This window comes from Kogia breviceps, chromosome 4 (assembly GCF_026419965.1).
Source record: "Kogia breviceps isolate mKogBre1 chromosome 4, mKogBre1 haplotype 1, whole genome shotgun sequence".
Taxonomy (NCBI): domain Eukaryota; kingdom Metazoa; phylum Chordata; class Mammalia; order Artiodactyla; family Physeteridae; genus Kogia; species Kogia breviceps.
Genome location: NC_081313.1, coordinates 29,335,132 through 29,359,010, shown reverse-complemented (window position 1 = coordinate 29,359,010; position 23,879 = coordinate 29,335,132). Strand labels below are relative to the sequence as shown.

Below are 23,879 nucleotides of genomic sequence, written 5' to 3'. Positions count from 1 at the left end.
TAATTTTTATCAGTATCATTTCTATTCATTATAAAAGCCATTTGACATGGTACAAATTAGAGCCAGGCTGTATTCAAAGCATTTATTTTCTCACAAATATTTAGTGCAAGGAGAATGGGATCTTTATGATGAGTCAGAATAATCCCTGATGATGGGGATGAGGTCTAGCTCCCCTGAAGCACATGGTTGCACAAGATCAGAGTTCTGTCAACATGGAGAGAGGAGGAAATGGCTGTTGGGCAGGCATTCAACAATGTCCACTACAGAGTGAATAAGAATATGAAGGTACTATCAGGTTCACATTTGCAGTTAGTACAAATGAGGTACCTGTGTTCTAATTGAAGACAGAGCATTGCATATTTTCTCTCTTCTTTAGCACCATGCTGGTCATTATAGGTCACATGTAATGCTTTGCAGAGGACTTTTTACTGGTTTTCACTTTGTTTTACTATATCTTTATCTATAATCTTCAAAACAGTACTTTATAAATATTAGTGCTTTTAAATTTCTATTTGTCATCTGCAAGATGCAGGAGATGTAAATTTGCCTCAATTTATTCAATATCTGAATATCTGCAGGAGGCAAAAAAATTGTTTTTTGGTGTAGGTAGTCATTTCTTTAATCAAAAATGTTAAATAAAAATGTTTCTTTTGGAACAAAATATTAGAAGCCACCAGTGTTCCTGGAGGACCTCAGATAGAGCCACCTATTCAGTTTGGATCACCTGCTCATCTCTGGACTATTATGTGAGAAAGAAAGAAATTTCTATCTTCTTTGAGGGACTATATTTTAGAGTCTACTTATTACAATAGCCTGCCTTAATTAGCAGACTTGTTGCTTTTTTGGAAGGGGGGTGCAAATCTTCCAATTTTGTCATAAGAAACTACAATTTAGAATTTTGGACAAAATCTACAAGTCTTTTAAAAGAAAGGTTGATTGTTAATTCAATATTATTTGAAGCTCTGTTTAGGCCAAAACCACATGTCAGTGGATTACCACTGCCTGTTTTGGCATTGACTCTTGTTTCTGAGATTTCTTGGCTGTATGACTAGATGCTTCTATGTTTGTGCCTTATGTTTTCCCTCTACCACAGGCACCACAAAATTTGCAGGGAGGCAGAGAGAGAATCCCTGGCTAACCTTTGAAAGGAGGGGTGAAATGTAGGTTGTGGATTCTCTATGTCACTTAATTGGTATCTTATAAAGAGACTAATTTATCAGGTGAAAGTACTACAGAGCATCCAGCTCCTCAAATCAAGGGTGTAGTAGATCATGGCAGATAGAAAGATATCCTACAGATAGAGGAATGCTGACTGGATTAGATGAGTTAATATGTGTAAGGACTTAGTACTGGAAAACAGTAAATGCACATTTAAGGTTGGATATTAGTACTGTGCAGCTTGCCCAAGGTCACAACTAGTAAGTGGAGGAGTAGATGAACCTCCTACACTGAACTTACATGTTTCAGTTTGTTTACACATTTTTGTCTGCCTTTTTGCTCTGCACCCTTTGAGATTTCCTTTATTTTACCTTCTATTCGACTAATTCTATCTTTAATCATGTTTATTACTCAAGTCAGTTTTTAGTAATTAAAAACAATTTTGGCAATCATATGTTAAATTTAAAATAATTTTTATATTGCCCTAATAGCTCATTTTTTTCATGGTGACCTATTCTTGTATTATGGATGTAATATCTTTTCTCTCTCTGAGGACACTAAATAAAATTATTTTTTTAAAGTTCTCTTTGGTTTTCTGCATTATTTCTATTTTTTCCAGAGTCATCTGTTCTGTTTGCTTAACCCTTTGCTTAATCCTGGTCCTTTTCCTTTCTTTTACTGGTTTTTCTCAAATAACTGATGATGCTGCATTGGCCATTCATATTTATGAGTAAAAATTTAGGTCACTGTTTTGGGAGTTAGCATCGTTTTCCTCTGCAGTTGTGTGGGTCTTTTCCCCCAGCAGGTCTTCTCCTGAGGGCTGACTGCATACTTTGTGTCAGTGTGCTGGTTATGCTGACAGACTTCACTTTGGGGTTCATGGATACAGAGCAGACAGGCAGCCTGAAGACATCCTCCCATTACTGCAAAGGAGGAGTGACTGCAAAGGACTGGAAGCCTTTAGTGTATTTCTTTCCTAAACAGATCTACTTTCCTCTCCAGTCTCTCTCCATATCTTTTTCCAGCCAGGAGGTGAGAGAGGGTGGTCCTAGGGCATTTCCAGCTCTCCTCCTCTTTCTGGTCCCAGTTGAAAAGCCTTTTCCAGGCAGATAACTCACATTCTTAAAGGACAACTGTTAGCATTTATCCTGTGGCTAAATGCTACTGTTCCACATGCAGTTTTTTCATTAATATGTGATGACTGCCCATGTTACCTATATTTATTGACCCCAAGCTTCCTCTCTACCATGCTTTGCTCCACTCTTATTGTTTAGATTCCTTCTATTTTTTATCTTCTTGTGAGTCCTCATAGTATCTTGTCCAATTATGGCAGATACATGAAGATAACTTTCTAATGTATAACGTCTATATTTTAAACATCTATGTTTAAAATTTTTCTCTTTGTACAACTTTTTAATCATTTGAATGGATTTGGAAGTGTGTGCTTGGCCTGTTATTTTGATTAGTCTTTCCTACAAGTAATTTTAAAATATCTGTTCTCTACTGCCTTCTTAAAGTTTCTATTTAGGATTGACTATCTACACAGGTTTACTTCAAAAAGGTGACAGTGAAGAAGTATGTTTGCTGATGTAACTGATATGTGTAATATACAGAAAAATGTGCTAGTAGTTTCACCTAATTGTGCCAATAACACATAAATCCAGGTTTCAGAGTTCCTGGGAGAGCTTCAAGCTCCCATTAAATCGAGAAATAATCATATGATCAGATGTGGAAGGCTGATTCTTTCTTGATTTACCTTCTGCCACTCTCATATGGTTATCCCACTGGATCTCTGAGACAATGAGAGGGATCCTATATTCTGATCCTTCCATCTTCTTCAAGCCCAGCCACTCTGGGTCCTCACTGAGAAATTAGGAAGTGGTTTCAATGGCCCTGGTACTGATGCAAATGTTGAGGGAGCCCCAAAACTGGTCTAGGATTTCCCACCTGCAGCTCACTAGGTGCTGTTGTTATTTAAAGCTGAAGATCAGTGTCTGAGCTACAACACCTGATTCTCACATGCCAGTTGTGAATGCCAGGGGGATAATGGGAGTGCGTGTGTGTGTGTGTGTGTGTGTGTGTGTGTGTGTGTGTGTGCGCATGCACTCATAGATCTGTCTGTTGGGAGGGAAGAAGTGTTTGTAGTTCTACAGTAGGTAGTTAATATTCATTGAATATTGTGGGCAGGCCTCTGAAGTCATGTATATGGGGATACAAAGAGCTCATAGATATTTTTTCCTCAATGCCTCACTGAGGAACTGAATTTGGATGAAAACTCTCTTCCATCTTTGCAAATACAATCTGTTATGGACTGAATATTTGTGTTCTCCCAAATTCATATGTTGTAATCCCCCCAATGTGATGATGATAGGAAGCAGGCCCTGTGGGGAGCGATTAGGTCATGAGAGAGCCCTCATGAATGGGATTAGTGTCCTTATAAAAGAGACCCCAGACAGCTCCCTCACCCTCCTTCCACTGTGTGAGGACAGTGAGAAGTCAGCAGTCTGCAATCCAGAAGAGGACTCTCACAAGAACCTATCATGCTAGTACCCTGATCTCGGAAGTCTACCTTCCAGAACTGTGACAAGAGATTTCTGTTGTGTATAAGCCACTAGTCTATGATATTTTGTATAGCAGCCCAAACTAAGACACAACCTAATTGTATTTTTAGAAATAGAAATAAGAAAATAAGAAAAATGGTATAGAAGAGAACATCTGTGCAGTTGAGAAGTAATGAGTAAAATGACTGGTTCTCTTTAAATGACAATGTCATTTTCACATACGTCCAGCCTTCTTTCTCTGCCACAGAGGTTTCTGAATTTGATGATCATGGCCCAGATATTTAACAGTGTACCCCAGTGTGGTTTCCTTTGTTTGTTTATAAATTGTATTCTTGTACTACTATATGAATACATTATGAATAGTAGCATTTCCTATATTTGTATACGTTTTATAATATGTGGAGTAAAAAATGGGAAATTTGAAGAGTTTCTCTCCACATCCTAATAAATTTAGCACATTGCTTATTTCTTGTACCCTTTCAATTAGATTCACTGAGTAATTATAAAACTTTTTATAGTGGAAACGTTAAAAAAAAAAAGTAGACATGAAAGTACAATAAATCCCATGTACCCATCCCTTAGTTTTAATAATTATCAATTTATGACCAATGTTATTTCAGCTATATCCCCCATATCTCTCACTTAAATTATTTTTGAAACAAATCCCAGATATAGAATAATTAAATTAATTAATTATACATTATATTCCACCTAGCTAACATAAAAGAAACGAGTGAAAGAAAAAATAGAGAAAGAAAAAGAGAGAAAATGAATAAATGAAGGAAGGAAGAAAGGAAGGAAGGAGGGAGAGGATGAGAAACATAGTTTAGTTATTATTTTATTCTTATAAACATAAATTCAAATGAAGTAACAAGAGTTTGATCTGGTGCCAGTTAGTTTGCTTTATTTTGGAAATGATCCCAGTTAATGAGTATTTACCTTCAAAGATTTCAGTTCTTCTGCAAACCTGCTGACCCTGATTCCTGGGTACTTCAAACACTTTTAGATGGAATTCAGACTCTGCAGGAACATTTGCTCTTACCCAGATGGTGGACATTATGGAACCAGAACCACTGTACTCTGTGTTTCCTTGCCACTTAAAACAAACGAACGAACAAATTAAAACTTGGTATTTTTCTGATCTTTGGTTTTATTTTGTTGTGTTTTCACTTTGGCTAAAAGACTTCAGTAAAGATAGGGAAATGTAAAGCTACAGAGATTAAATATCAGCACATAGCAATGATCAAATCACACCCATAATCAGGTAACTTTCCTATAATCTCACATACAGATAATCATTTCCTAAGCTCACAAATGTAAGACCCCATTCTTGTGGGTGCTGGATGAAAACACATGGGTTTATCCTGAGGCCAAGGCTATTTTACTAACTGACCTTGGACTCTGCTGACCTCCAGAGGGAGCCCTCTGGCAGCCAAATCTGAGGCTGCCGTGAAAGATCCAAAATTAGTTGGAACTGCCAAGGCAATGTTCATGGAGTGTGGCAATATTTCTGATAACCAAAACTCAAATGTTGGCATTCAATGGTAGCAATTTCAGAATGGTGAGCAACTTTGATAAATAAGCAATTTGGTGCTATGCCAGTGTAGCCTCCTGAATCTATTGACAGGAGTAAGTATTCAAGCAAAACAATCTCTAATACAACCATCTGCATCTCTTTTGTTTCTACAAATAGCAATCATGGGAGTCCAGCTAACTGTACTACTTGGGAAATTCTTTGAGCTAATAACATACAGTAACTTAGAGTAACACAACTCTGAACAGCTTCAAAAGCCTGCCTTGATGGTACTTTGTGATACACATGTTACATGAGTCATTGTGAGATTTTGAAACTCAACATTCTCATCTATAATGTCTTTGGTGGAAGGAAGAGGATTTCAAAAAAAAAAAAAATCTACCACTGGCTGATACAGACGAGCAAGGGATCTGTTATTTAAAATCAATAGAAAATCGAAAGTGTTAACACTAGTTCCCCAGTCTTGAACTGCAATAACCATTTAATAATTACTGCAGTGCTTTGGGCTCAGCCCAGGGCCTCATAGTTTTGTGTTTGGATTCTATTAAGGGTCTTTTATCTTATGCTCTAGGAATGAGAGTGATGAATGCAATACTACTGCTTTGTATTTATATAATACTTGTCATTCAAAACAGTCTTAAGACCCCCCAAAGAGTAGGTAAACTTGTCAACTAGGTATCATACATACTTTTGAAACAAGGCAAGTTATTATTAAACAAGTAACTCACTTGTGAACTAATGTCCAATGCATGTGCAACGTACAATACTTTTTAAACATGGTTCAATTGACCAAAGAAAATTCTCCTATAAACTGAGAACCATTTAGATTATAAAACTGATATCTTATGATTAGATTTCATAGCTTTCTGAGAATTCTAATAATCAAATATCAATTTTTCCAGTATCACTCCAAAAGCACCAGCTGATAAGATCAACTGTTTACCTGTGACATGCCATTCTACTCTACTCTTGTGTGAGTACAAAGACACAGGTTAAGCAGAAAGGATATGGGAGGGAAGAACCTAGACCAAGGAAACTGGTGGCATCGTTTTGGCATGAGAGAGAGCTGATAAGGGAAAAAAGCTTGGCTTTCAGAGGATTCTAACTCATTTTTAAACCAACTGCAAGAAAAGATATTATTCAGCTGTTTCTTGACCTAGGCAGACTTCACCTTTTGTATTCTGACTTTTTGCTTTTATTTACAAGCAAAGTACAACATGCCCATTGCATACTACTAACTTGGTGGTGTGTCTGAAAAGTAACGGCTATGGCTTTTTATAGCTGATACTTACTATGGGTGATACATCTGATGTTATTTCACATACAGTACTCCTGTAACATACTGCTTTCAGCTACACTGGCTTATGTCCAATAGAAACTGGCGAGTCAGAACAGAGAGTCCTCTGAGAGCAGGAGTGTAACTGATCATGCAGTATAAGAGCCTGCTCTTGACTCAGTCATGGGGTCACTGCCCCATGGGCTCACTCGATGATACAGAACAGTAGGACATAGAGGAACCAGGCAGCAAGCTTTCCCCGGTACTGTCCCTATACTCTTAGGTCGTGGACTGGAAACTACTATGTTTAGGGAGTGTTTGGTTGGTTTCATCAGTCCTCAGGGAAGATATAATGAATGAAGTAGTGGAGCAAACCAGATCTGTTTAAGCAGGTTATGCTTCTTTACTTTGATAAGAGGACTTTATACTGATGCCATCTAAGAAAAGCCAAACTCTGAGAAACAGAGTAGAGTGGTGGTTGCCAGGGGTTGTCGAGTATTATTGGTCAAGGAGTACAAACTTATAAGATTAACAAGTCTGAGGGTCTAATGTACAGCATGGTGACTATAGCTAACAGTGCTATATCGTATACTTGAATATTGCTAAGACAGTGTAAATCTTAAAAGTTCCCACCACAAAAAAGAAATGGTAACTGCGTGACAAGATGATGACGGTAGCTAATGCTGTGGTGATAATCATTTTGCAATATAAAAAAATGCGTCAAATCAACACGGGTACCACCTTAAACTTACACAGTGTTATGTGTCAACTGCATCTCAATAATGCTGGCATTGGGGGGTGGGAGTTACTTAAAAAAAATACATATATAGATTTTTACTTTATATATACCCCACCCCAGACTCTGAAATTGGGGCTCAAAACTCTCTAACTTTACCACATTCCCTGGGTAATTACGTTAGTCAGCCAAGTTTGAGACTTGAAGGCCTAGATTTTCAAATACACTCCCCAATTCTACTCAGATTCTCAGTTTTAAATCTACTTTTTCTTCTCAGGCTTTAGCCAAAGACAAAACAGGATACCCCTTCCCTTTCCAGGCCTTCATATCCACAGAGCGAGTGTTGAATACTTTCTTGCATTGCTTACTAAACATTTGTTTCACTTGACAAATGAAGACACAAACCCAGAGATGTTAAGTTCCTAGTTCAAGGTTACACAGTACACTAGTGGGAGTGCTGGGGTTAGAAAGCTGGCTCTATGGTCAGCTGACCATTCCTTTCCTTCTCTTTTTTCCCAGCTTTACATTCATTCGTGAGTAAGAAAAATGGAGGCATCTAGGGGACTTCTTTGAAACACTAGATCCTGCATTAGGGTAAATGTAGACGCTAATTTCCGAGCAACATTTTCTCTCAGAGAGAAACCTACAGAATAAAAAAGACTTAAAGAGACATCGTGGGCTCCCCTGTTGGCACAGTGGTTGAGAATCTGCCTGCTAATGCAGGGGACACGGGTTCGAGCCCTGGTCTGGGAAGATCCCACATCCGGCGGAGCAACTAGGCCTGTGAGCCACAACTACTGAGCCTGCGTGTCTGGAGCCTGTGCTCCACAACAAGAGAGGCCGCGATAGTGAAGAGGCCCGCACGCCGCGATGAAGAGTGGCCCCTGCTCGCTGCAACTAGAGAAAGCCCTCGCGCAGAAACGAAGACCCAACACAGTCAAAATAAATAAATAAATCAATAAATAAAAGATTACTATTAAAAATAAAAGAGAGACATAGCAACCAAATACAATGTGTGGACTTTTGGGTCTCAATTTGAGCAAAATACCACCTGGATATTTAATCACATTAAGGAATCATGCTTAATTGTTAAAAAGGTGACACTTTTCTTATGGTTCTATTTTTCAAAGTCCTTGCATTTTAGAAATACATATTGAAATATTTATGAATGCAATGATGTCTGGGATGCTTCAAATTCAATGGTGGAGAGAGGGGGAAAAGTGGTTGTGGTGAAACACACATTAGAAACAAGATTATCCATGAGCTAATAATGACTGAATCCAAGAGATGGGTGCATAGGGTTTATTATGCTATTCTCTCTTCTTATATATATATATATTTTTTTTTTCTCATTGTCAAACACTTTTTAAAACATTCATTTCTCTCAAGGCCTGGCTTACAGTTCTGTGGGTTATTTGATTTACCTACATGATAATATGTTTAGTGAGGTCCACAACTAGATAGAATATATATATTTTTAATATAGAGCACAATTATTTTATTTCAGTAATGAATCAGAAGACATTTTTGATATTATAATAAGCGTTCCAATGAAAACAAACCCAATAAGTTATATGAATACTTTTTAATGTTGTTAGATTCTGTGATACCAGCAAATGTGGGGAACACATAGTGTTGGTGCCCTCGTTCACTCTCACTTAATGCCAGCATAAGCATCTTCTTTTTTCTTTTATATTTAAAATATCTTTTTAATTTTTTTATTTTTAACACCTTTATTGGAGTATAATTGCTTTAGATAGCATATTAATAGCTGTATGTAATTCAGCAAGGAAATAACTCAGCCTCCTACCATGACCATTGTGAAGCAGGAGATAAATACCAGCCATTTAAAGCAGAAACTATGGTTCTCTAGTAACAGGAATCTCTTTCAAAGTAGCCAAACACTTCTATAACTTGTTACACTCTGAGGGACCTAAAAAACTGCAATAGGTAAACTATTCATTAAAATAGTAAAAGCAGTTTGACAAAAATCATAAGAATTATGAAACAGCAGTTACATTCCAAAAGAGTGTTCAAAGCTCAGAGTATGCTTGGGGAACTGTAAATTGCCACAAAGTGAAATGAGGGTGCCCACCAGGATCCGGCTAGGAGGTAAATTTCTAGTTAGGGTGTCAAGCTTAGCACCAGTTTCCAAATGTGCACAGGAAGCTGCAGGTTCCAGAATTTGAGGCTAAACAGCTCTGCCTTTCTCCTTGTCCTTGCCCACCACCTCATCTCTGACTCTACAAGAGCTGTGAATCTTGAAGGGTAGGATCTACCAGCATTCATTACAACTTCAGAGGTAGCAGGTTCCTAAGTTCAATGAAAGGTGTTTGGGGTTTGTCTTTAAGCAGTAATGAAATACGTTATTATTTCAATGAAATAGAAACGATTTTCAGTATTTCAATGAAGTATGCTATTTCAGCACAAGAAAACACTGGAAATAGCTTTGTCTTATGACCTAGAAGTAGTAATAGATAATCTAAGGGGAAACAGATATAGATCTCTGGAAAGATAATGTTTTGTGTCATTTTTCTTGCAGAACTCCAAATAATTGCCTTGACAGCAGTTTGCTCTAAAACGGCCCCCTTCTGAAGACTCAAAGGTGTTTACAGAAACTGAAAGTTCCAGCAGTAGATTTCCATGAGCTCATTAGCAGTTCCTTTAGTCGTCGGGTATACACGTCAATATCCATGCGGCATAAACCCCTTCTGTGAGCTTTCGTTTTAATTACAAAGTAGCAGAAGTCAGATATGTGATGACTGCAACGTCGGGGCATGGGTATCTTTTTAGAATCCCTGCTTTCGTCACTATTATTCAAAGCAACTCCAACGCCATTTCTTGCCTGCCTCTATATGCTAATCAGCCTAGCCCACTCGGCTCCTCCCCCTTCCAGCCTCCTTTAAGAACCGTTCACTTTCAGCTGTCACGGAGGGTAACTCAGACCAGGCTTAGAAATCACTTGATTTAACTCAGCAGCACTTTTTTTTTCCCCCTTTGTGTATGTATTACTCTAGCAGTCGTCTCTAAATACTCAGGACATTAGACGTCATGTCAGCAGAAGGAGTCGATCACTGCAAAACTGTAATCTGTTAGAAACAGTTACTTTACTGGATTTTACACTATAAGGGGGGAAGTTTCAATGTGCTTTGAAATGAAAGAAGAATTAAGTTGTGTTTTTATCCAAATGAACTGGCATCTTTGTATGTAGGAGAAGCTACAAGTTGGTAAATACTTATTTCAAGAATCATGACTAGGAAACACTTGGAAGTTTATTAGAGAAGTAAATGTTTTTCCATTCAAGAACAGGATCTGCCTGTACCTCTGTGGTTCCAGGTATCGTGTGAAGACCATTCTAGGTGACTGGCCAAGGGAAGGAATACCCTACTGATACTGGAGCCACAGCCGTACTGCCAGTACCATGTCTACCATACAAAGAAAGGGCAGCAGCCACCTGTTCAACAGTGTGCACACCTGTAGACTGAAGATTCCAGAGGACCAGCAACATCAAGGTGAGTCAGTCAGGGGAATGAGTTGTGTGTTCTGTGACCTCCTGTCCATTTGCATTCCCGGAAGGGTGGTGGGCTGGGGAACCTCTGCTGTGAAATGCTTTGCAATCTTCCATTTTTAAACTCCGAGAATAGACTTAATAGTGATGTATAAGGGTAAGTTAACTTGCATTCACTATTGGTTTTTAAAGGACTATAGAAGACTATCGAGAATGCATATTCCTTGGAGTTGTCATTCTGAAACTTATGTGCTTAAACTTCTAGCCACTGTCATTTTTCCAGAGTACTCTGGATTTTGTGTAATTCAAAACACCCACCTAGGCAAGGCTGAATCTGCTACAGGGGAAATTTGCTGAGAGTGGCTTTAAGTTAGTCTGCAACGTTCTCCCTTGTCCTACCACTAATGGTATCATCTTGGACGTAAAGCTTAAGCCTAAATTTGTCTGGATCTCTGGCTCATTCATTTGTGGGAGAAATAAATATATTCTTGGCTCTTCCTCTTTTATGGTTCTGGAACAGATGGAGACAGACAGGGAAAAGTGACACATTTCACACGATGCGCACTCATTCATACTGAACTATCTACCTTGCAGCCATTTTCACCATCAGTCTTAAAATTTCAAATCCACTACTCAGCCAGCTGCATCAATTAGCAGCAGATGGTTGACATGAATAGACAGGACGATCCCTCCAATCCATTCTGTCAGGGACACCAAGGACACTTGTAGAAAAGGCTGGGTGTCAGGGATGACATCACCCCCAAGAGGTTAAGGATTTACCCCAGACATTTCTAACTTCTCCTCAATACCCTCAATAGACAGATGAATCTGTCTATATATGGCTCTAGGCTACAAGCTCTTTGCTTATTTTTCCATAGACACAGTTTTAGATTTCAGTGGCATGAAGAATGTTGGCTGAAGGGCTGAAACCTCCCATTTCCAAGCTGGCATCTGTGTGCTAACATTTGTGTGAATGTGTCAGGCCACTTCCGTGCTTCAGTTCCTGGACTTCATTCTGTACAAGGCTTAGCAGAGTGTGGGTATAAGATACTTCCTATTAAGTGAAAACAGCAAAAACTACTAAGACCCTTTTGTACCATCAGGGCTCATATAAATTATTTTGAACTAACTGCCTTAGAATGTCAAGTCCTAGAATGTGCCAGGGTTTAATCACAGCACTGTCAAATGCACTTGCTTCTCTATTAATAGACAATCTAATTCATCAGAGGTTTTTTGTTTGCTGTTCATTTTGTTTGAAATGTTTAAAGCTACTTTCCCTCTCCCACAATTGTTGATGTAATATTTATTATAGTAACCTTGCTAAGGAGAGCATAAAGGAGATGGTAAAAATCACCTGTAAAAATCACCACCCAAAGATAGTTGCTATTGACATCTTAATGTATAGCCTTCTAGCCTTTTCTTATATGCACATGTACAAATTATTCTTTTGCTTGATTTTTTAAAGTAAATATAGACTTATTTTGTACATAGAGTTTGCAAACTGCTTTTTAACTCAACAATAGATTATGAACAAATTCCCTTGTCATTATATATTCTTCTACAACCTTATTTTTAACAGTTGTATACTATTCCTTCATATAGATGTAGCAGAATTCTTTTAGGCAATTTACTGTGGATGGACATTTCATTGATTTCTAATTTTTCACTCTTACAAGCAACACTGTGTTTAATGTACACTAATGGATAAATCATTGCCAAGATAAGATTATTTTCTTGGAATACATTCTTAGAGGTGGAATTGTGGAGTCAAAGGATATGCATGTTTTTAAAGATTTTTCAAGCTGGGGGAGGCAGATGTTCCTCTAATCAGCAGTGTAGAGATATAGAGTCTCAGTAATACTGGGTATTATTTTAAAATTGTTTTTTTCCAGTTTTATAAGTGGAAAATAGTATCCCACTGTTGCTTTAATTTAAGGCAGGCCGTGTTGATGGTCTCTGCCTTACTGGCCATATCCAGAACAGCCTGGAAATAACATTGTGATGACATACTTCCCAAAATATCAAAAAGATTAGAAGTCTGGTCTCCTCTTGCAGACCAAAGCTTTTGCCTAGAATGTTTTGAAAGCAACCATATTCTTCCACAACTGTGTCTCAAAATATCTGCCCACATAAACCACAATCCATAAAGTTGTGAAGCATGCTAATGCAATCCAGACTGGCCACTGACTGCTACAAGAGATGTCATCTAGAGATCTGAGTTGACAAGTGACGCTGGGCAGTGTTTGCATTCCAGTTACTGTCCTAGAGTTTAAAAGTATTCATTCACTGCAATGGTTCTGACTTTTCCACCAAGCTATATTTGTACCTTGTTATTATGCAAAGTTCAGCAAAGGACCAAGGAAGCAAAGCCATTTGTTTCAGAGAGTGAGGGCTGGCTGTGGATTTATTCACTGAGGTACTCTGAGTTTGTGGCTTTGGCCTACCACCAGCCAGACTAAGATTCCAGCACACAGGTCAGGATTAATTGACATTTAACTCTTCTGAGCCATAACCAGGTTCAACACATGCGTACTTTCCAGTCCTCCATGCTAGATGCTAAAGTGCTTTATGTTAAGTCTGAGGTATTTATTTAACTCTTTCCACCTAGTCACTCACAAAATGTGCTTTTTGGGTGACCACATAGATAAAAGTCACTTATTCTTCAGCAATTAGCTGGACAATTGACTATGCAAAACACTGTGCCAGATGCTGGGTATGTACGCTGAACTAAGCCAGCTAAGCCGCATGCTTTCCTGTCCGCATAGACTTTACACTCTACGGCAACAGGTGCTACACTAGTCCAGAACAGAAGTCCAGAAGGCTAATCTTTCTACGGTTGCTTCTTCTGTGATATTTCAAATCCATTTGTCTATAACATTGATCTGAGACCACATTTGTAGACATTAATTTATATGTCTATAAAGACTCGGCACAAAGTTCAGTACCCATTACATGTACTAGGCAGACTTAACGATCCTTACATTTTACAGTGCCTTTTTTTTTTACAGTGCTTTGAAGTTCACAAAGTAGTATCACAGACATTATCTTATTTACTTATACATATGTGTATACATATATACGTGTGTATACATGTATGTAACATGAGTCTACATACATGTAGGTATGTATGCCTGTGTGTGTATACATCTATGTATACATCCTATTGTTCTCTTTCTCTGCAGAAACTTGATTAATACACTACTTCACCTGGTTGTTATGAGAATTAAATAAGATAATGTATGTGAAACTACTTTGTTAACCTCAAAGCATGTACGTATATACATACTCTATATGTATATACGTGTGTGTATATACTGAAATATATAGATACATATAAAGATATATAGAGAGGGAGAGAGGTTATCTTAAGGGACTGATCACATGATTATGGAAGCTAGCAAGTCCAAAGTCTGTTGTGTGGGCCAGCGGGTTGGAGACCCACGTGAAGATCCTACCGATGTTGCAGTTGAAGTGCAAAGGTTGTCTGCTGGCAGAATTCCATCTTCCTCGGGACAGGTCAATCTTTTGTTCTAGTCAGGCTTTCAACTGACTGGATGAGGCCCACCAACATTATGGAGGGCAATCTACTTTACTCAAAGTTCACCAATTTAATGTAAATCTCATTCAAAACACTCTCACAGAAACATCCAGAATAATGTGTGACCAAATATCTGGCACTGTGGTGCAGCCAAGTTGACACATAAAATTAACTATTACAGGTAAGCATCATTAGCCTCATTTTTAAAGATGTGGACACTAGGAATCTTCAAGGTCAAGTGATTTTTCCAAGGTTACATAGTTATTAAAATCTACATTCAAGGCACTTTCTGTTATATATAGCTGTCTCATAAAATCCACAATTCTTAGTGTTACCATGATTAAGTTTCTTCATTGGTCCATATTAGAAAACCTCTGCAGACCCAAGATGTATTGGTATTCCTCCTGATTTTGTGTGTTCTGACACCAATTTTTTGACACCAACTGGGTGTCCTATAATTCAATTCAATTCTAACACTATTTACAGTTAGCAAAGACCCCAAAAGTTAAGGGCCCAGTCTCACAAGACTGCCCCCCTTCAAATGCCAGTTACAACTCTCAGGTGTCTCCAAGATACCTACATTTCTTCCTGGACAACTACAAATTCAAGGCTTCTCACAACTCTCTCAGGTTTACAAATTTGCTAGAACAATTCATAGAACTCAAGAAAGCTCTATACTCACAACTGCCATTTTATTATAAAGGAAACAAATGAACAGCCAGATGAAGGGATACATAGGGCAAGGTCTAGGCAAGTCCTAAGCACAGGGGCTTCTGTCCCCATGGAGTCTGGGTGCACCACTCTCCCAGTACATCAATGAGTTCACAGACCAGGAAGCTCCATTGAGCTTGTTGTCTGGAGTTTTTATATGGGATTTCATTATGTGGGCATGACTGATTAAATTGTTGACTATTATTAAACTCAATCTCCAGAAGACCTACACACACTTCTGTTTTTCTTTCACCAAAAGGGAGCTTCAAAGAGATAGTTTTGTTCTATTTGCAAAGCATTTAAAGTCACAGATTGGTAGAAACAAATATAGATCATTAAAAAATTATTAGAAAGGGGAGAACTCATATTCTATTTATTTATCATGTTCAACCTCACACCCAGGACAGGAATCCTTTCCATAATAAGCCTTCCTAGTGGATGGCACATATGTGAGGATTTGGAAAATAAATGTAATTATTTAAACTTCATTTTCCCACCTTACACTTGTTAGGGTGGTTACTATTAAAAAAAGAAAACAGAAAATAACAAGTGTTGATGAGAGAGTAGAGAAATTAGAACCCTTGTGTTTTGTTGGTGGGAAAGTAAAATCACGCATCTGCGTGGAAAATAGTATGGTAGTTCCTTACTATTTAAAATTTTAAAATAGAATTATTCTATGAACCAGATATTCTACTTCTGGGTATACACCCCCAAAGAAGTGAAAGCAGGGACTCAAACAGATATTTGCACACACAATAGCCAAAAAGGGTAGGCAACCTGTGTGTTCATCAACAAATGAATGGATAAACAAAATACATAACTGGATTATTATTCAGCTTTAAAAAGGAAGGAAATTCTGATACAGGCTACAACATGGATGATTCTTAAGGATATTATGTTAAGTGAAATAAGCCAGTCACAGAAGACAAATACTGCATGATTCCACTAATATGAGATAAGTAGAACTGTTAAATTCGTAGAGACAGAAAGCAGAATGGGAATTTCCAGAGGCTTGGGCAGGGCCAGGAAGAGGGGTGAGTAGGTAGTCATTGTTTAATGGTATACAGTTTCAGTTTTACAAGGTGAAAGAGTTCTGGAGATTGACTGAACAACAATGTAAACAAGGTTAAAAGTACTGTGCTGTACACTTAAAAATGGTTAACATGGTACATTTTATGGTATGTGTATTTTACCACAATTTTTTTTACAGCTATGGCTGTCCAAAGCTATCCCTAATTACATTTCTGAAGTTAGACTTAAAAAAATGAAAGTAAAAATAAACAAAAAACCTCTTTCATTTTCCTACTTCTAAAACCAAAGCTAGGAGGAAATATTCTACTCATCCCTGATTCCCAAAAGCAATTTCTTTGAAAACATTAATAAAATTAATAAAATCCTAACTAGATTTATCAATAAAAAAGAGACAAAACAAGGACTTCCCTGGTCCAGTGGTTAAGACACCGTGCTCCACTGCTCCACTGCAAGGGGCATGGGTTTGATCCCTGGTCGAGGAACTAAGATCCTGCATGCTGCACAGTGCAGCCAAAAAAAAAAAAAAAGAGAGAGAGAGAGACAAAACACATAATCACATAATCCATTATCAGGAATGATATAGAGTGCCATTATAGATCCTTCAAATATTAGAAGGATAACAAGGGAATATTATAAACAACACTGTGCCAGAAAGATGCAGAAAAAAACATAAACAAAATTCAACATTCAGTCATGAAAAATTTTAAAAGGATTTGGGATGGAAAGGAACTTACTCAACCTGATAAAGGACTTTACAAAAACCAGCATCTAACATGGTACTTTTAGTATCAAGTGAAAGGCTGAACACTTTCCTGCTAAGATCGGAAGATAATAAAGATGTCCGCTGTATTCCTTCTACTCAGCATCATACTGGAGGTCCTAGCCAGTGTACTAAGTTAAGAAAGAGATAAAACTGTTTTTATTCACAGACAAGTTATAGTCTATGTAGAAAAATCCTTAGGAATCTACGTCCACTGCCCAAAACACTAGAACTAATAATAATAAATAACGAAATATGTGCAAGACCTGTACACTTAAAACAGACATTGCAGAGAGAAGCTAAAGAAGATGGAACTAAATACATGAATTGGAAGGCTCAATATTATTAAGGTATCAATCCTCCTCAATTGATCTAGAGAGTCAAGGCCATCCCAATCAAAATTCTAGCAGACTTTTTTTTTTGGATAAGCTGATTTAAAATTTATAAGGAAATGCAAAGGATCTAGAATAGTTAATCAATCTTGAAAAAGAAATACACAGTTGACAAATTGTACTTTGGATTTTAAGCTATAATAAGGCGGTATAATAATGGTGTAAGGATAGAAAATCAACCATTGCAACAGAAGAGGAAGCCAAGAAACTGAACTATTCATATGTGGTCAATTGATTTTTGACAAAGATACCAAGATAATTTGAAAGCGAAAAAGATAGTCTTTTCTGTAATAATCCTGGAACAAATAGATAAACATATTATTAAAAATGAACCTTAATACCTACCTCATACAAAAATTAACTTGAGATGAAATATACTAAAATGCAAAAGCAAATCTATAAAGCTTTTAAAAGAAAACAGAAAACTATCTTCACAAAGTTGGAATAGGCAGATTTTAGACAGACAGAAAAAGTGTTAACCATAAAAATTAGACAAATCAGACTATCAACACTAAACGTATCTGCTCTTTAAAGGATAACATTAGGAAAAGAGAAGACTGGGAGAAAATATTTGTAAAAAATGTACCTGAAAAAGGACTTGAAATCAGAATATATAAAGAACTCAATGTAAACAATTTGACGAAAGAACAGAAAAACAGGAACTTCAAAAAGAATACACAAATGGCCAGTAAGCACAACCAAGGATGTTCAACATAATAAGTCATCAGGAAAACGCAATTAAAATCACTGTGAGATATTGTTTCACATTCACTAGAATGGCTAGAATTAAAAACACTGTTGAGGGCTTCCCTGGTGGCGCAGTGGTTGAGAGTCCGCCTGCCGATGCAGGGGACACGGGTTCGTGCCCCGGTCCGGGAGGATCCCACATGCCGCGGAGCAGCTGGGCCCGTGAGCCGTGGCCGCTGAGCCTGCGCGTCTGGAGCCTGTGCTCCGCAACGGGAGAGGCCCGCATACCGTAAAAAAAAAAAAAAAAAAAAATTAAAAAAAAAAAAAAAAACACTGTTGATACTATGTGTTGGGGAGAATGTGGAGAAACAAGACTCCTAATCATTGCCGTGAAGTGATATAACAACTTTGGAAAACAGTTTGGCAGTTTCTTATATAGTTAAATCTACACCTACCCTATGATCTAGCCATTATATTCTTAGTCATTTTCCCCAAGAGAAATGAAAATAATGCGTCCACAAAAAGCTTGAGCAAGAATGTTCATAGCAGATTTTATTCCTGTGAACTTCAACATGTGAACAACCCAAGTGTATATAAGCAAGGTCAATGGATAAGCAAATTGTGGTATATTCATACACTGGATAACTACACAGTAGTAGCAAGAAATGCATTACTGATACATGTACCACAGAGATGAATCTCAAATGTGTATAACAGCTTGGGGGTAAAAACAGGAGGCTGACCCTGTGGGATGAAGGACCAAGATCTTGGCACATGTTAACGCATACACCAGAATGCTGCCACGCGTGTTGGGAAACTCAGGCAACAGGATACCTTTTAACACTTACTGATATGCCACGTTATGGAAGGCCATCTACTGAGGATGCTCTAGACACCTTAGATGGCGAGTTCCACTTGGGGACCTATAGGACCCCTTTCAAAACTAAGATTCTATGATTTGTCCATAATTATTTAAATCATGTTGATGTTGTCTCCTTAACTGTGTTGTACAAGTTCTTTGAGAGCAGTAAACTGAGTTTATGCCCTGGACTACACAGCACAGTGCCAACATGTCACTTATAAACAAATCACATTTACCGAGTATTTGTCATAGGCCAGACACTGTTTTAAGTGCTTTTCATGTATTAGCTCGTTTCTTTGCAAAAGCCTCATGAGATAGGTAATGGACAAGACCTCACAGCAGGGGTGTAGAGGCAAGATCCTAACCCAAGAACCCTGACTCCAGAGCCTCTGCTTTAATCCATGCTCACTGCCTCTTACCCGGCACAAAAATAGATGCTCAGCTAAGCACTTATGAAGGGCCTGAGTGATGGCTGGCCCCTGAACTCAATTTGTGGTTCAGTTGTTCAAAATGTGTTGTTTTTGAAGTCACTGGTTAATTTCTATATAAATTACTAACCACATCCAACTGTCTCAGAAGGGGGTATTTGTCCCTTAGAGAAAGAGGTGAGAAAATGTAGCTGTATCAATGCAAACACATCAGCCCAGAGAAAGTGACCTGCTTGCTGGGCTAGCAGTTTTCTTTTAAACAACAGCACAGTCCATATCTCTCACACTGCATGAAGTGTGAAAGACAGCAATGCACTGTTTTTGGAACTGGACTGATATGGCCTTAGAGAAATCCTTCGTACTTTTGACAAAATAAACAAGCAGTGTCCCAAACTCCAAATGAAAAAGGGCTAAATAACAGTCATTGTTATAATTCACTTTTTATTTAAATTGAGGATTCTATTTAAAAAGTGCTGGCTCAACCATTATATTAAATCATTAACTTGACTTGAAATCTTAAACAACATTTCGGCAAGGTAAGTTTCGCACCAGAGTTGCTTTTTAATGAAGTCTGTTGGCAAATCTAGTACAAAAGTCAGGATTTAATATGCAATCAATACCTGTATTCAGTAGGAAGCTGCATTCCTTCTACCCAAATGTCAGATGGTTCACCTCCTGTGGATGGCAATAAACAAGCAAGGCAGAAGTCATAGGTATAAGATCTAGACTGCTAACAAGTGATGAGGGTCTGAAGATATATTTTGAGACTAACTAAAGTTAACATCAAAAGAGCATAGAACATGCATGTGTGAGCTGAGCCAGAAAGAGGACAGGGAACTGTCCTCTTTGGAACTGAGGAAGATGGGACCTGATCTCACAGGAGAGAGAAGGAAGAAATCTTTTAAGTGGCCTATATCTCCACAGAATGGGTTCAGGTCCTAAAAGAATGTAATGCTAACAGGACATAAATTCTTTTCCCTTAGCAGATCCAGAGAAACTACCAGACCTCCAGAAACTACAACTCAGTAACTTGATCATGCCTCTAGAGTAGCGATGCACCTAAGTGAAAAAACCATACTTCAGATCTATATAATGACTGGCTTAAGTAACTGGCACCAAATCCTTTCTCATCTTGATAAAAGGAGGTAATTTGTAACAAAGAGGGATGCTGCCATCTAGAGAGAGAGTGTAAAGTAAGGAGTAAGTTTTTGAATGTTGGAAATGGACTATTTTGGTCTAAGGTTGGCTGTGTTAAACTTTAGTTGTCTGCAGAGAAATGAAATTGAAGATAAAGATTTGTGTGCATGTGTGTTTTTATAAATTGAGCATGGGTAAGACATATACCGGTGCTACAGATTATGAGGTTCTGTTTGTTCAACAAGGCCAACTTTGTTATAAGGAGCTTCATTCTCAAGCTTCGGTGTTATTTGCCATTTTTCTTTTTGAAAATTGAGTAAGCTAAAATTAATTAGTAGAAGTGATTGTTTTGTTAGTGGGATGAAGCAAAGTAGGTTTAGAGGGGTTTGTAGAGAACAGCTAGCTACAAATTTAAAGATAAGAAAAAAACAAAAAGATAGAGAAAACAAATCTTCAAAAAAAACCCCACCATAGGGACTTCCCTGGTGGTCCAGTGGGTAAGACTCTGCGCTGTCAACACAGGGGGCCTGGGTTTGATCTCTGGTCCGGGAACTAGATCCCGCACGCATGCCACAACTAAGAGTCTGCATGCCAGAACTAAGAAGTCCCCATGCCGCAACTAAAGATCCCGCATGCTGCAACGAAGACCTGGTGCAGCCAAAAATAAATAAATATAATAAATAAATATTTTTTTAAAACCCCACCATAATAGATGTGCCAAACTTCTTTCTATCTTTGTAAACGTTTCTCACATTTTAAGGCTTAAACTCAAGATATTGTTCATTATTTTGTTCACAGCATGCAATTAACACTTACCAAATAAATCAATATTTTTCTTCCCAAAAATTTCATCCGAGTGATTGATATTCATAAATCATTGAATGTTGGGGCTTCAAAGATCACGTAGTACAATTGAATTTACATATTAGAAAACTGAAACCAGAGGAGCTAAGTCATCTACTCAAAGTTAGTAGTTAGTGCAGAGAGCTGGGACTATATGTCCGTCTACATCTAAGAATTTTATGATATGAGGACCATCGTTATTAAAAGTATATAACATAGTTAAAAAATTAAGATGAGATAAATTTGAGTTTTACCTCATTAAAAAAATACCCAGGGCTTCCCTGGTGGCGCAGTGGCTGAGAATCTGCCTGCCAATGCAGGGGACATGGGTTCGAGCCCTGATCTGGGAAGATCCCACATGCCGTGGAGCAACTAGGCCCGTGAGCCACAACTACTGAGCCTGCGCATCTGGAGCTTGTGCTCCACAACAAGAGAGGCCACGACAGTGAGAGGCCCGCGCACCGCGATGAAGAGTGGCCCCTGCTCGCCACAACTAGAGAAAGCCCTCGCACAGAAACGAAGACCCAACACAGCCAAAAATAAATAAATAAATAAAATTTAAAAAAAAAACAACCCATAAGAAGAGTACTTGGTATGTAATATTAATACATATTAAGCCTGTAGAGAAAATGATGAGTATGTCAGGGAGGGAGGGAGGAGAAATGGGAAGAGTAGAGGGAGGGAAACGTGTAGGGAGCCAAGGAAGGTGGGTGTTAGAGAGAAATATGGAGCCAAATGGAAGCAAAGAAAGGAGAAGGAGACAAATGAGGGAAAGCTGATTTTTAAAAAAGATCCAAAATGTGGTATACACATACAATGGAATATTACTCAGCCTTTACAAGGAATAAAATTCTAACATATGCTACAACACAGATGGACCTTGAAGACATTATGCTAAGTGAAGTAAGTCAGACCCAAAAAGACAAATATTGTCTGACCCCACTTACATTCGGTACCTAGTCAGATTCATAGACTCGGAAAGTAGAACAGTGGTTACCAAGGCCTGGGGAGAGAGTGGAATGGGAGTTTGTGTTTAATAGGTAGAGGATATCAGTTTGGAATGGTGAAAAATTTCTCGGGATGGATGCTGTTGATAGTTGTGTATTGAGAAAATACCTCATACCACTGAACTGTATTTAAAATGGTGAAAATGGTAAAATTTATGTTATGTATATTTTCACACAATAAAAAATGTTTTAAAAAAAGATATCACATAATTACAAAATCTCCTCTGATCCTTTCATCTTGACTTGTCATAACAGTTCAATGATCATAAAAGCTTGAAGGAAAGAAAATGAATAAATATAAAGGATTGTTCTCAGGTTTTTGGCGGTTCTTTTTGAGGCTTTTTCAAGTCAGATACCTTTGAAAACTGATTAAGTTTTTATCCTGTAATCTTCTTTAGCATGGTGAACAAATGTTTCTGGTAAGGTGTACAAATTGCTACCTGGCCTTTACTTCTCTCGAACTAGTTCTAATGCAGAGCAGTGAGACGTGTGTGCAGAACCATCTGCGGCAGGCGGCACAGTACCCCTGCTCCATTTCTGTGCCCCGTGGGCGAGCAGGGCATTTCAGTCCTCACACACGTAAGGTGAGGACGAATGCTGACCTCCGGGGGCTTCCGCAAGTTCCCAAGAGAATAGGGTCCAGGCCTTCCGGGCTTGTGAGGGCCTTGGATAGCAGCCCTGCTCCTTTCTTCCTGCCTAGGCCTCCGAGGTCTTGTTCTCAGTGGAATAACATCCATTTATTCCTGTGAAACGGGAAAACAAGGAGCCTTTTCTCCTGCTTGCTCAAAGGCTCAGGGCAAAGAGGAGTGAGTTTAAGGAAGAGAGTTCAGAAATTGCAAGAAGTTGCAATCAAGCTTCTCTATCCGGCCTTGGAATCCATGAGGGAATTTAAAAATAGCGTACTTCTTTACTGAAGAGGAAGAGCTTGAATTTATCTGGATTCCATATATGAAGCAGCATTTCAGCCATATCTAATAGTCTTTGTGAAGAGTGCTTTAATTATTACTAATATGATATTTTATGTCAAAATCACCTCTAATTTTAGCAGTGCAGAAAACGCTAGGGAATTACTTAAAATGAACAGATACCACTTTAAACCTGTACAATACTTATCTTCAACATGCCATGAAGCCTAGACTATATTTCCATCCCCTCCTCCCTCAGCAAAATGGAGAGATCCACTTCTAACATATGGAAGCATTTTCACACTGCAAGTTATTCTAAGGGGAAAATATGTGATTTATAAATGCTGTCAAATGAAATATGTATTTCCAAATGGTACCGAGTGGACCAGGCACATCACAAGACACGTTCTGCATCTTTACTACCCCATGGGCATAAATGAAGGAATGGTGTAGAGAAAGAGCAAACAGCTCTTTCTGGCATTATCAATCCAGAGGGCCCACACTTGCTACTGACCAACATATTCAAGTAATTAAAGATTACAGGTAACCTTATCACAAAAGCATACAATAGTTTATATTCCATAAACTATGAACATCAATAATACTTATAGATAAAATAACACCTTCAAATTTTGGAGAAATGGGTATGCTCTGTCAAAAGTAATACATTCTCCTGAGTCATTTTTGCCAGTGGCTGAAAATAAATATTGACATAGAGGTTTTAAACTGCTAGGCTCACCACTCCATTTGCCTGCCAACATTCTCAAACAAGCCTTTTTAAAGTCAAAATACGAACAGAAAATG

General features: G+C 38.1%; 1 protein-coding gene and 1 long non-coding RNA gene across 7 annotated transcripts in view; one reads left to right on the top strand and one right to left on the bottom strand.

Moving 5' to 3' along the window:
* The window catches only part of LOC131755383 (uncharacterized), an 89,874-nt gene that overhangs the window by 24,512 nt on the left and 41,483 nt on the right, over positions 1-23,879 (bottom strand). The window lies entirely within an intron of this gene.
* The window catches only part of RANBP3L (RAN binding protein 3 like), a 49,883-nt gene continuing 35,997 nt past the window's right edge, over positions 9,994-23,879 (top strand). For 3 of the 6 annotated variants that reach the window (XR_010840101.1, XM_067030881.1, XM_067030882.1), the window contains exon 1: positions 10,175-10,777. Coding sequence is in view for 5 of the 6 variants with exons in the window: in XM_067030881.1 (XP_066886982.1) it covers positions 10,687-10,777 (91 nt within the window). In the remaining variant the exon portion in view is untranslated. Of the gene's footprint in view, positions 10,778-23,879 lie in introns of all 6 variants that reach the window. The other 3 variants (XM_067030880.1, XM_059061866.2, XM_067030879.1) reach the window with 2 other exon arrangements.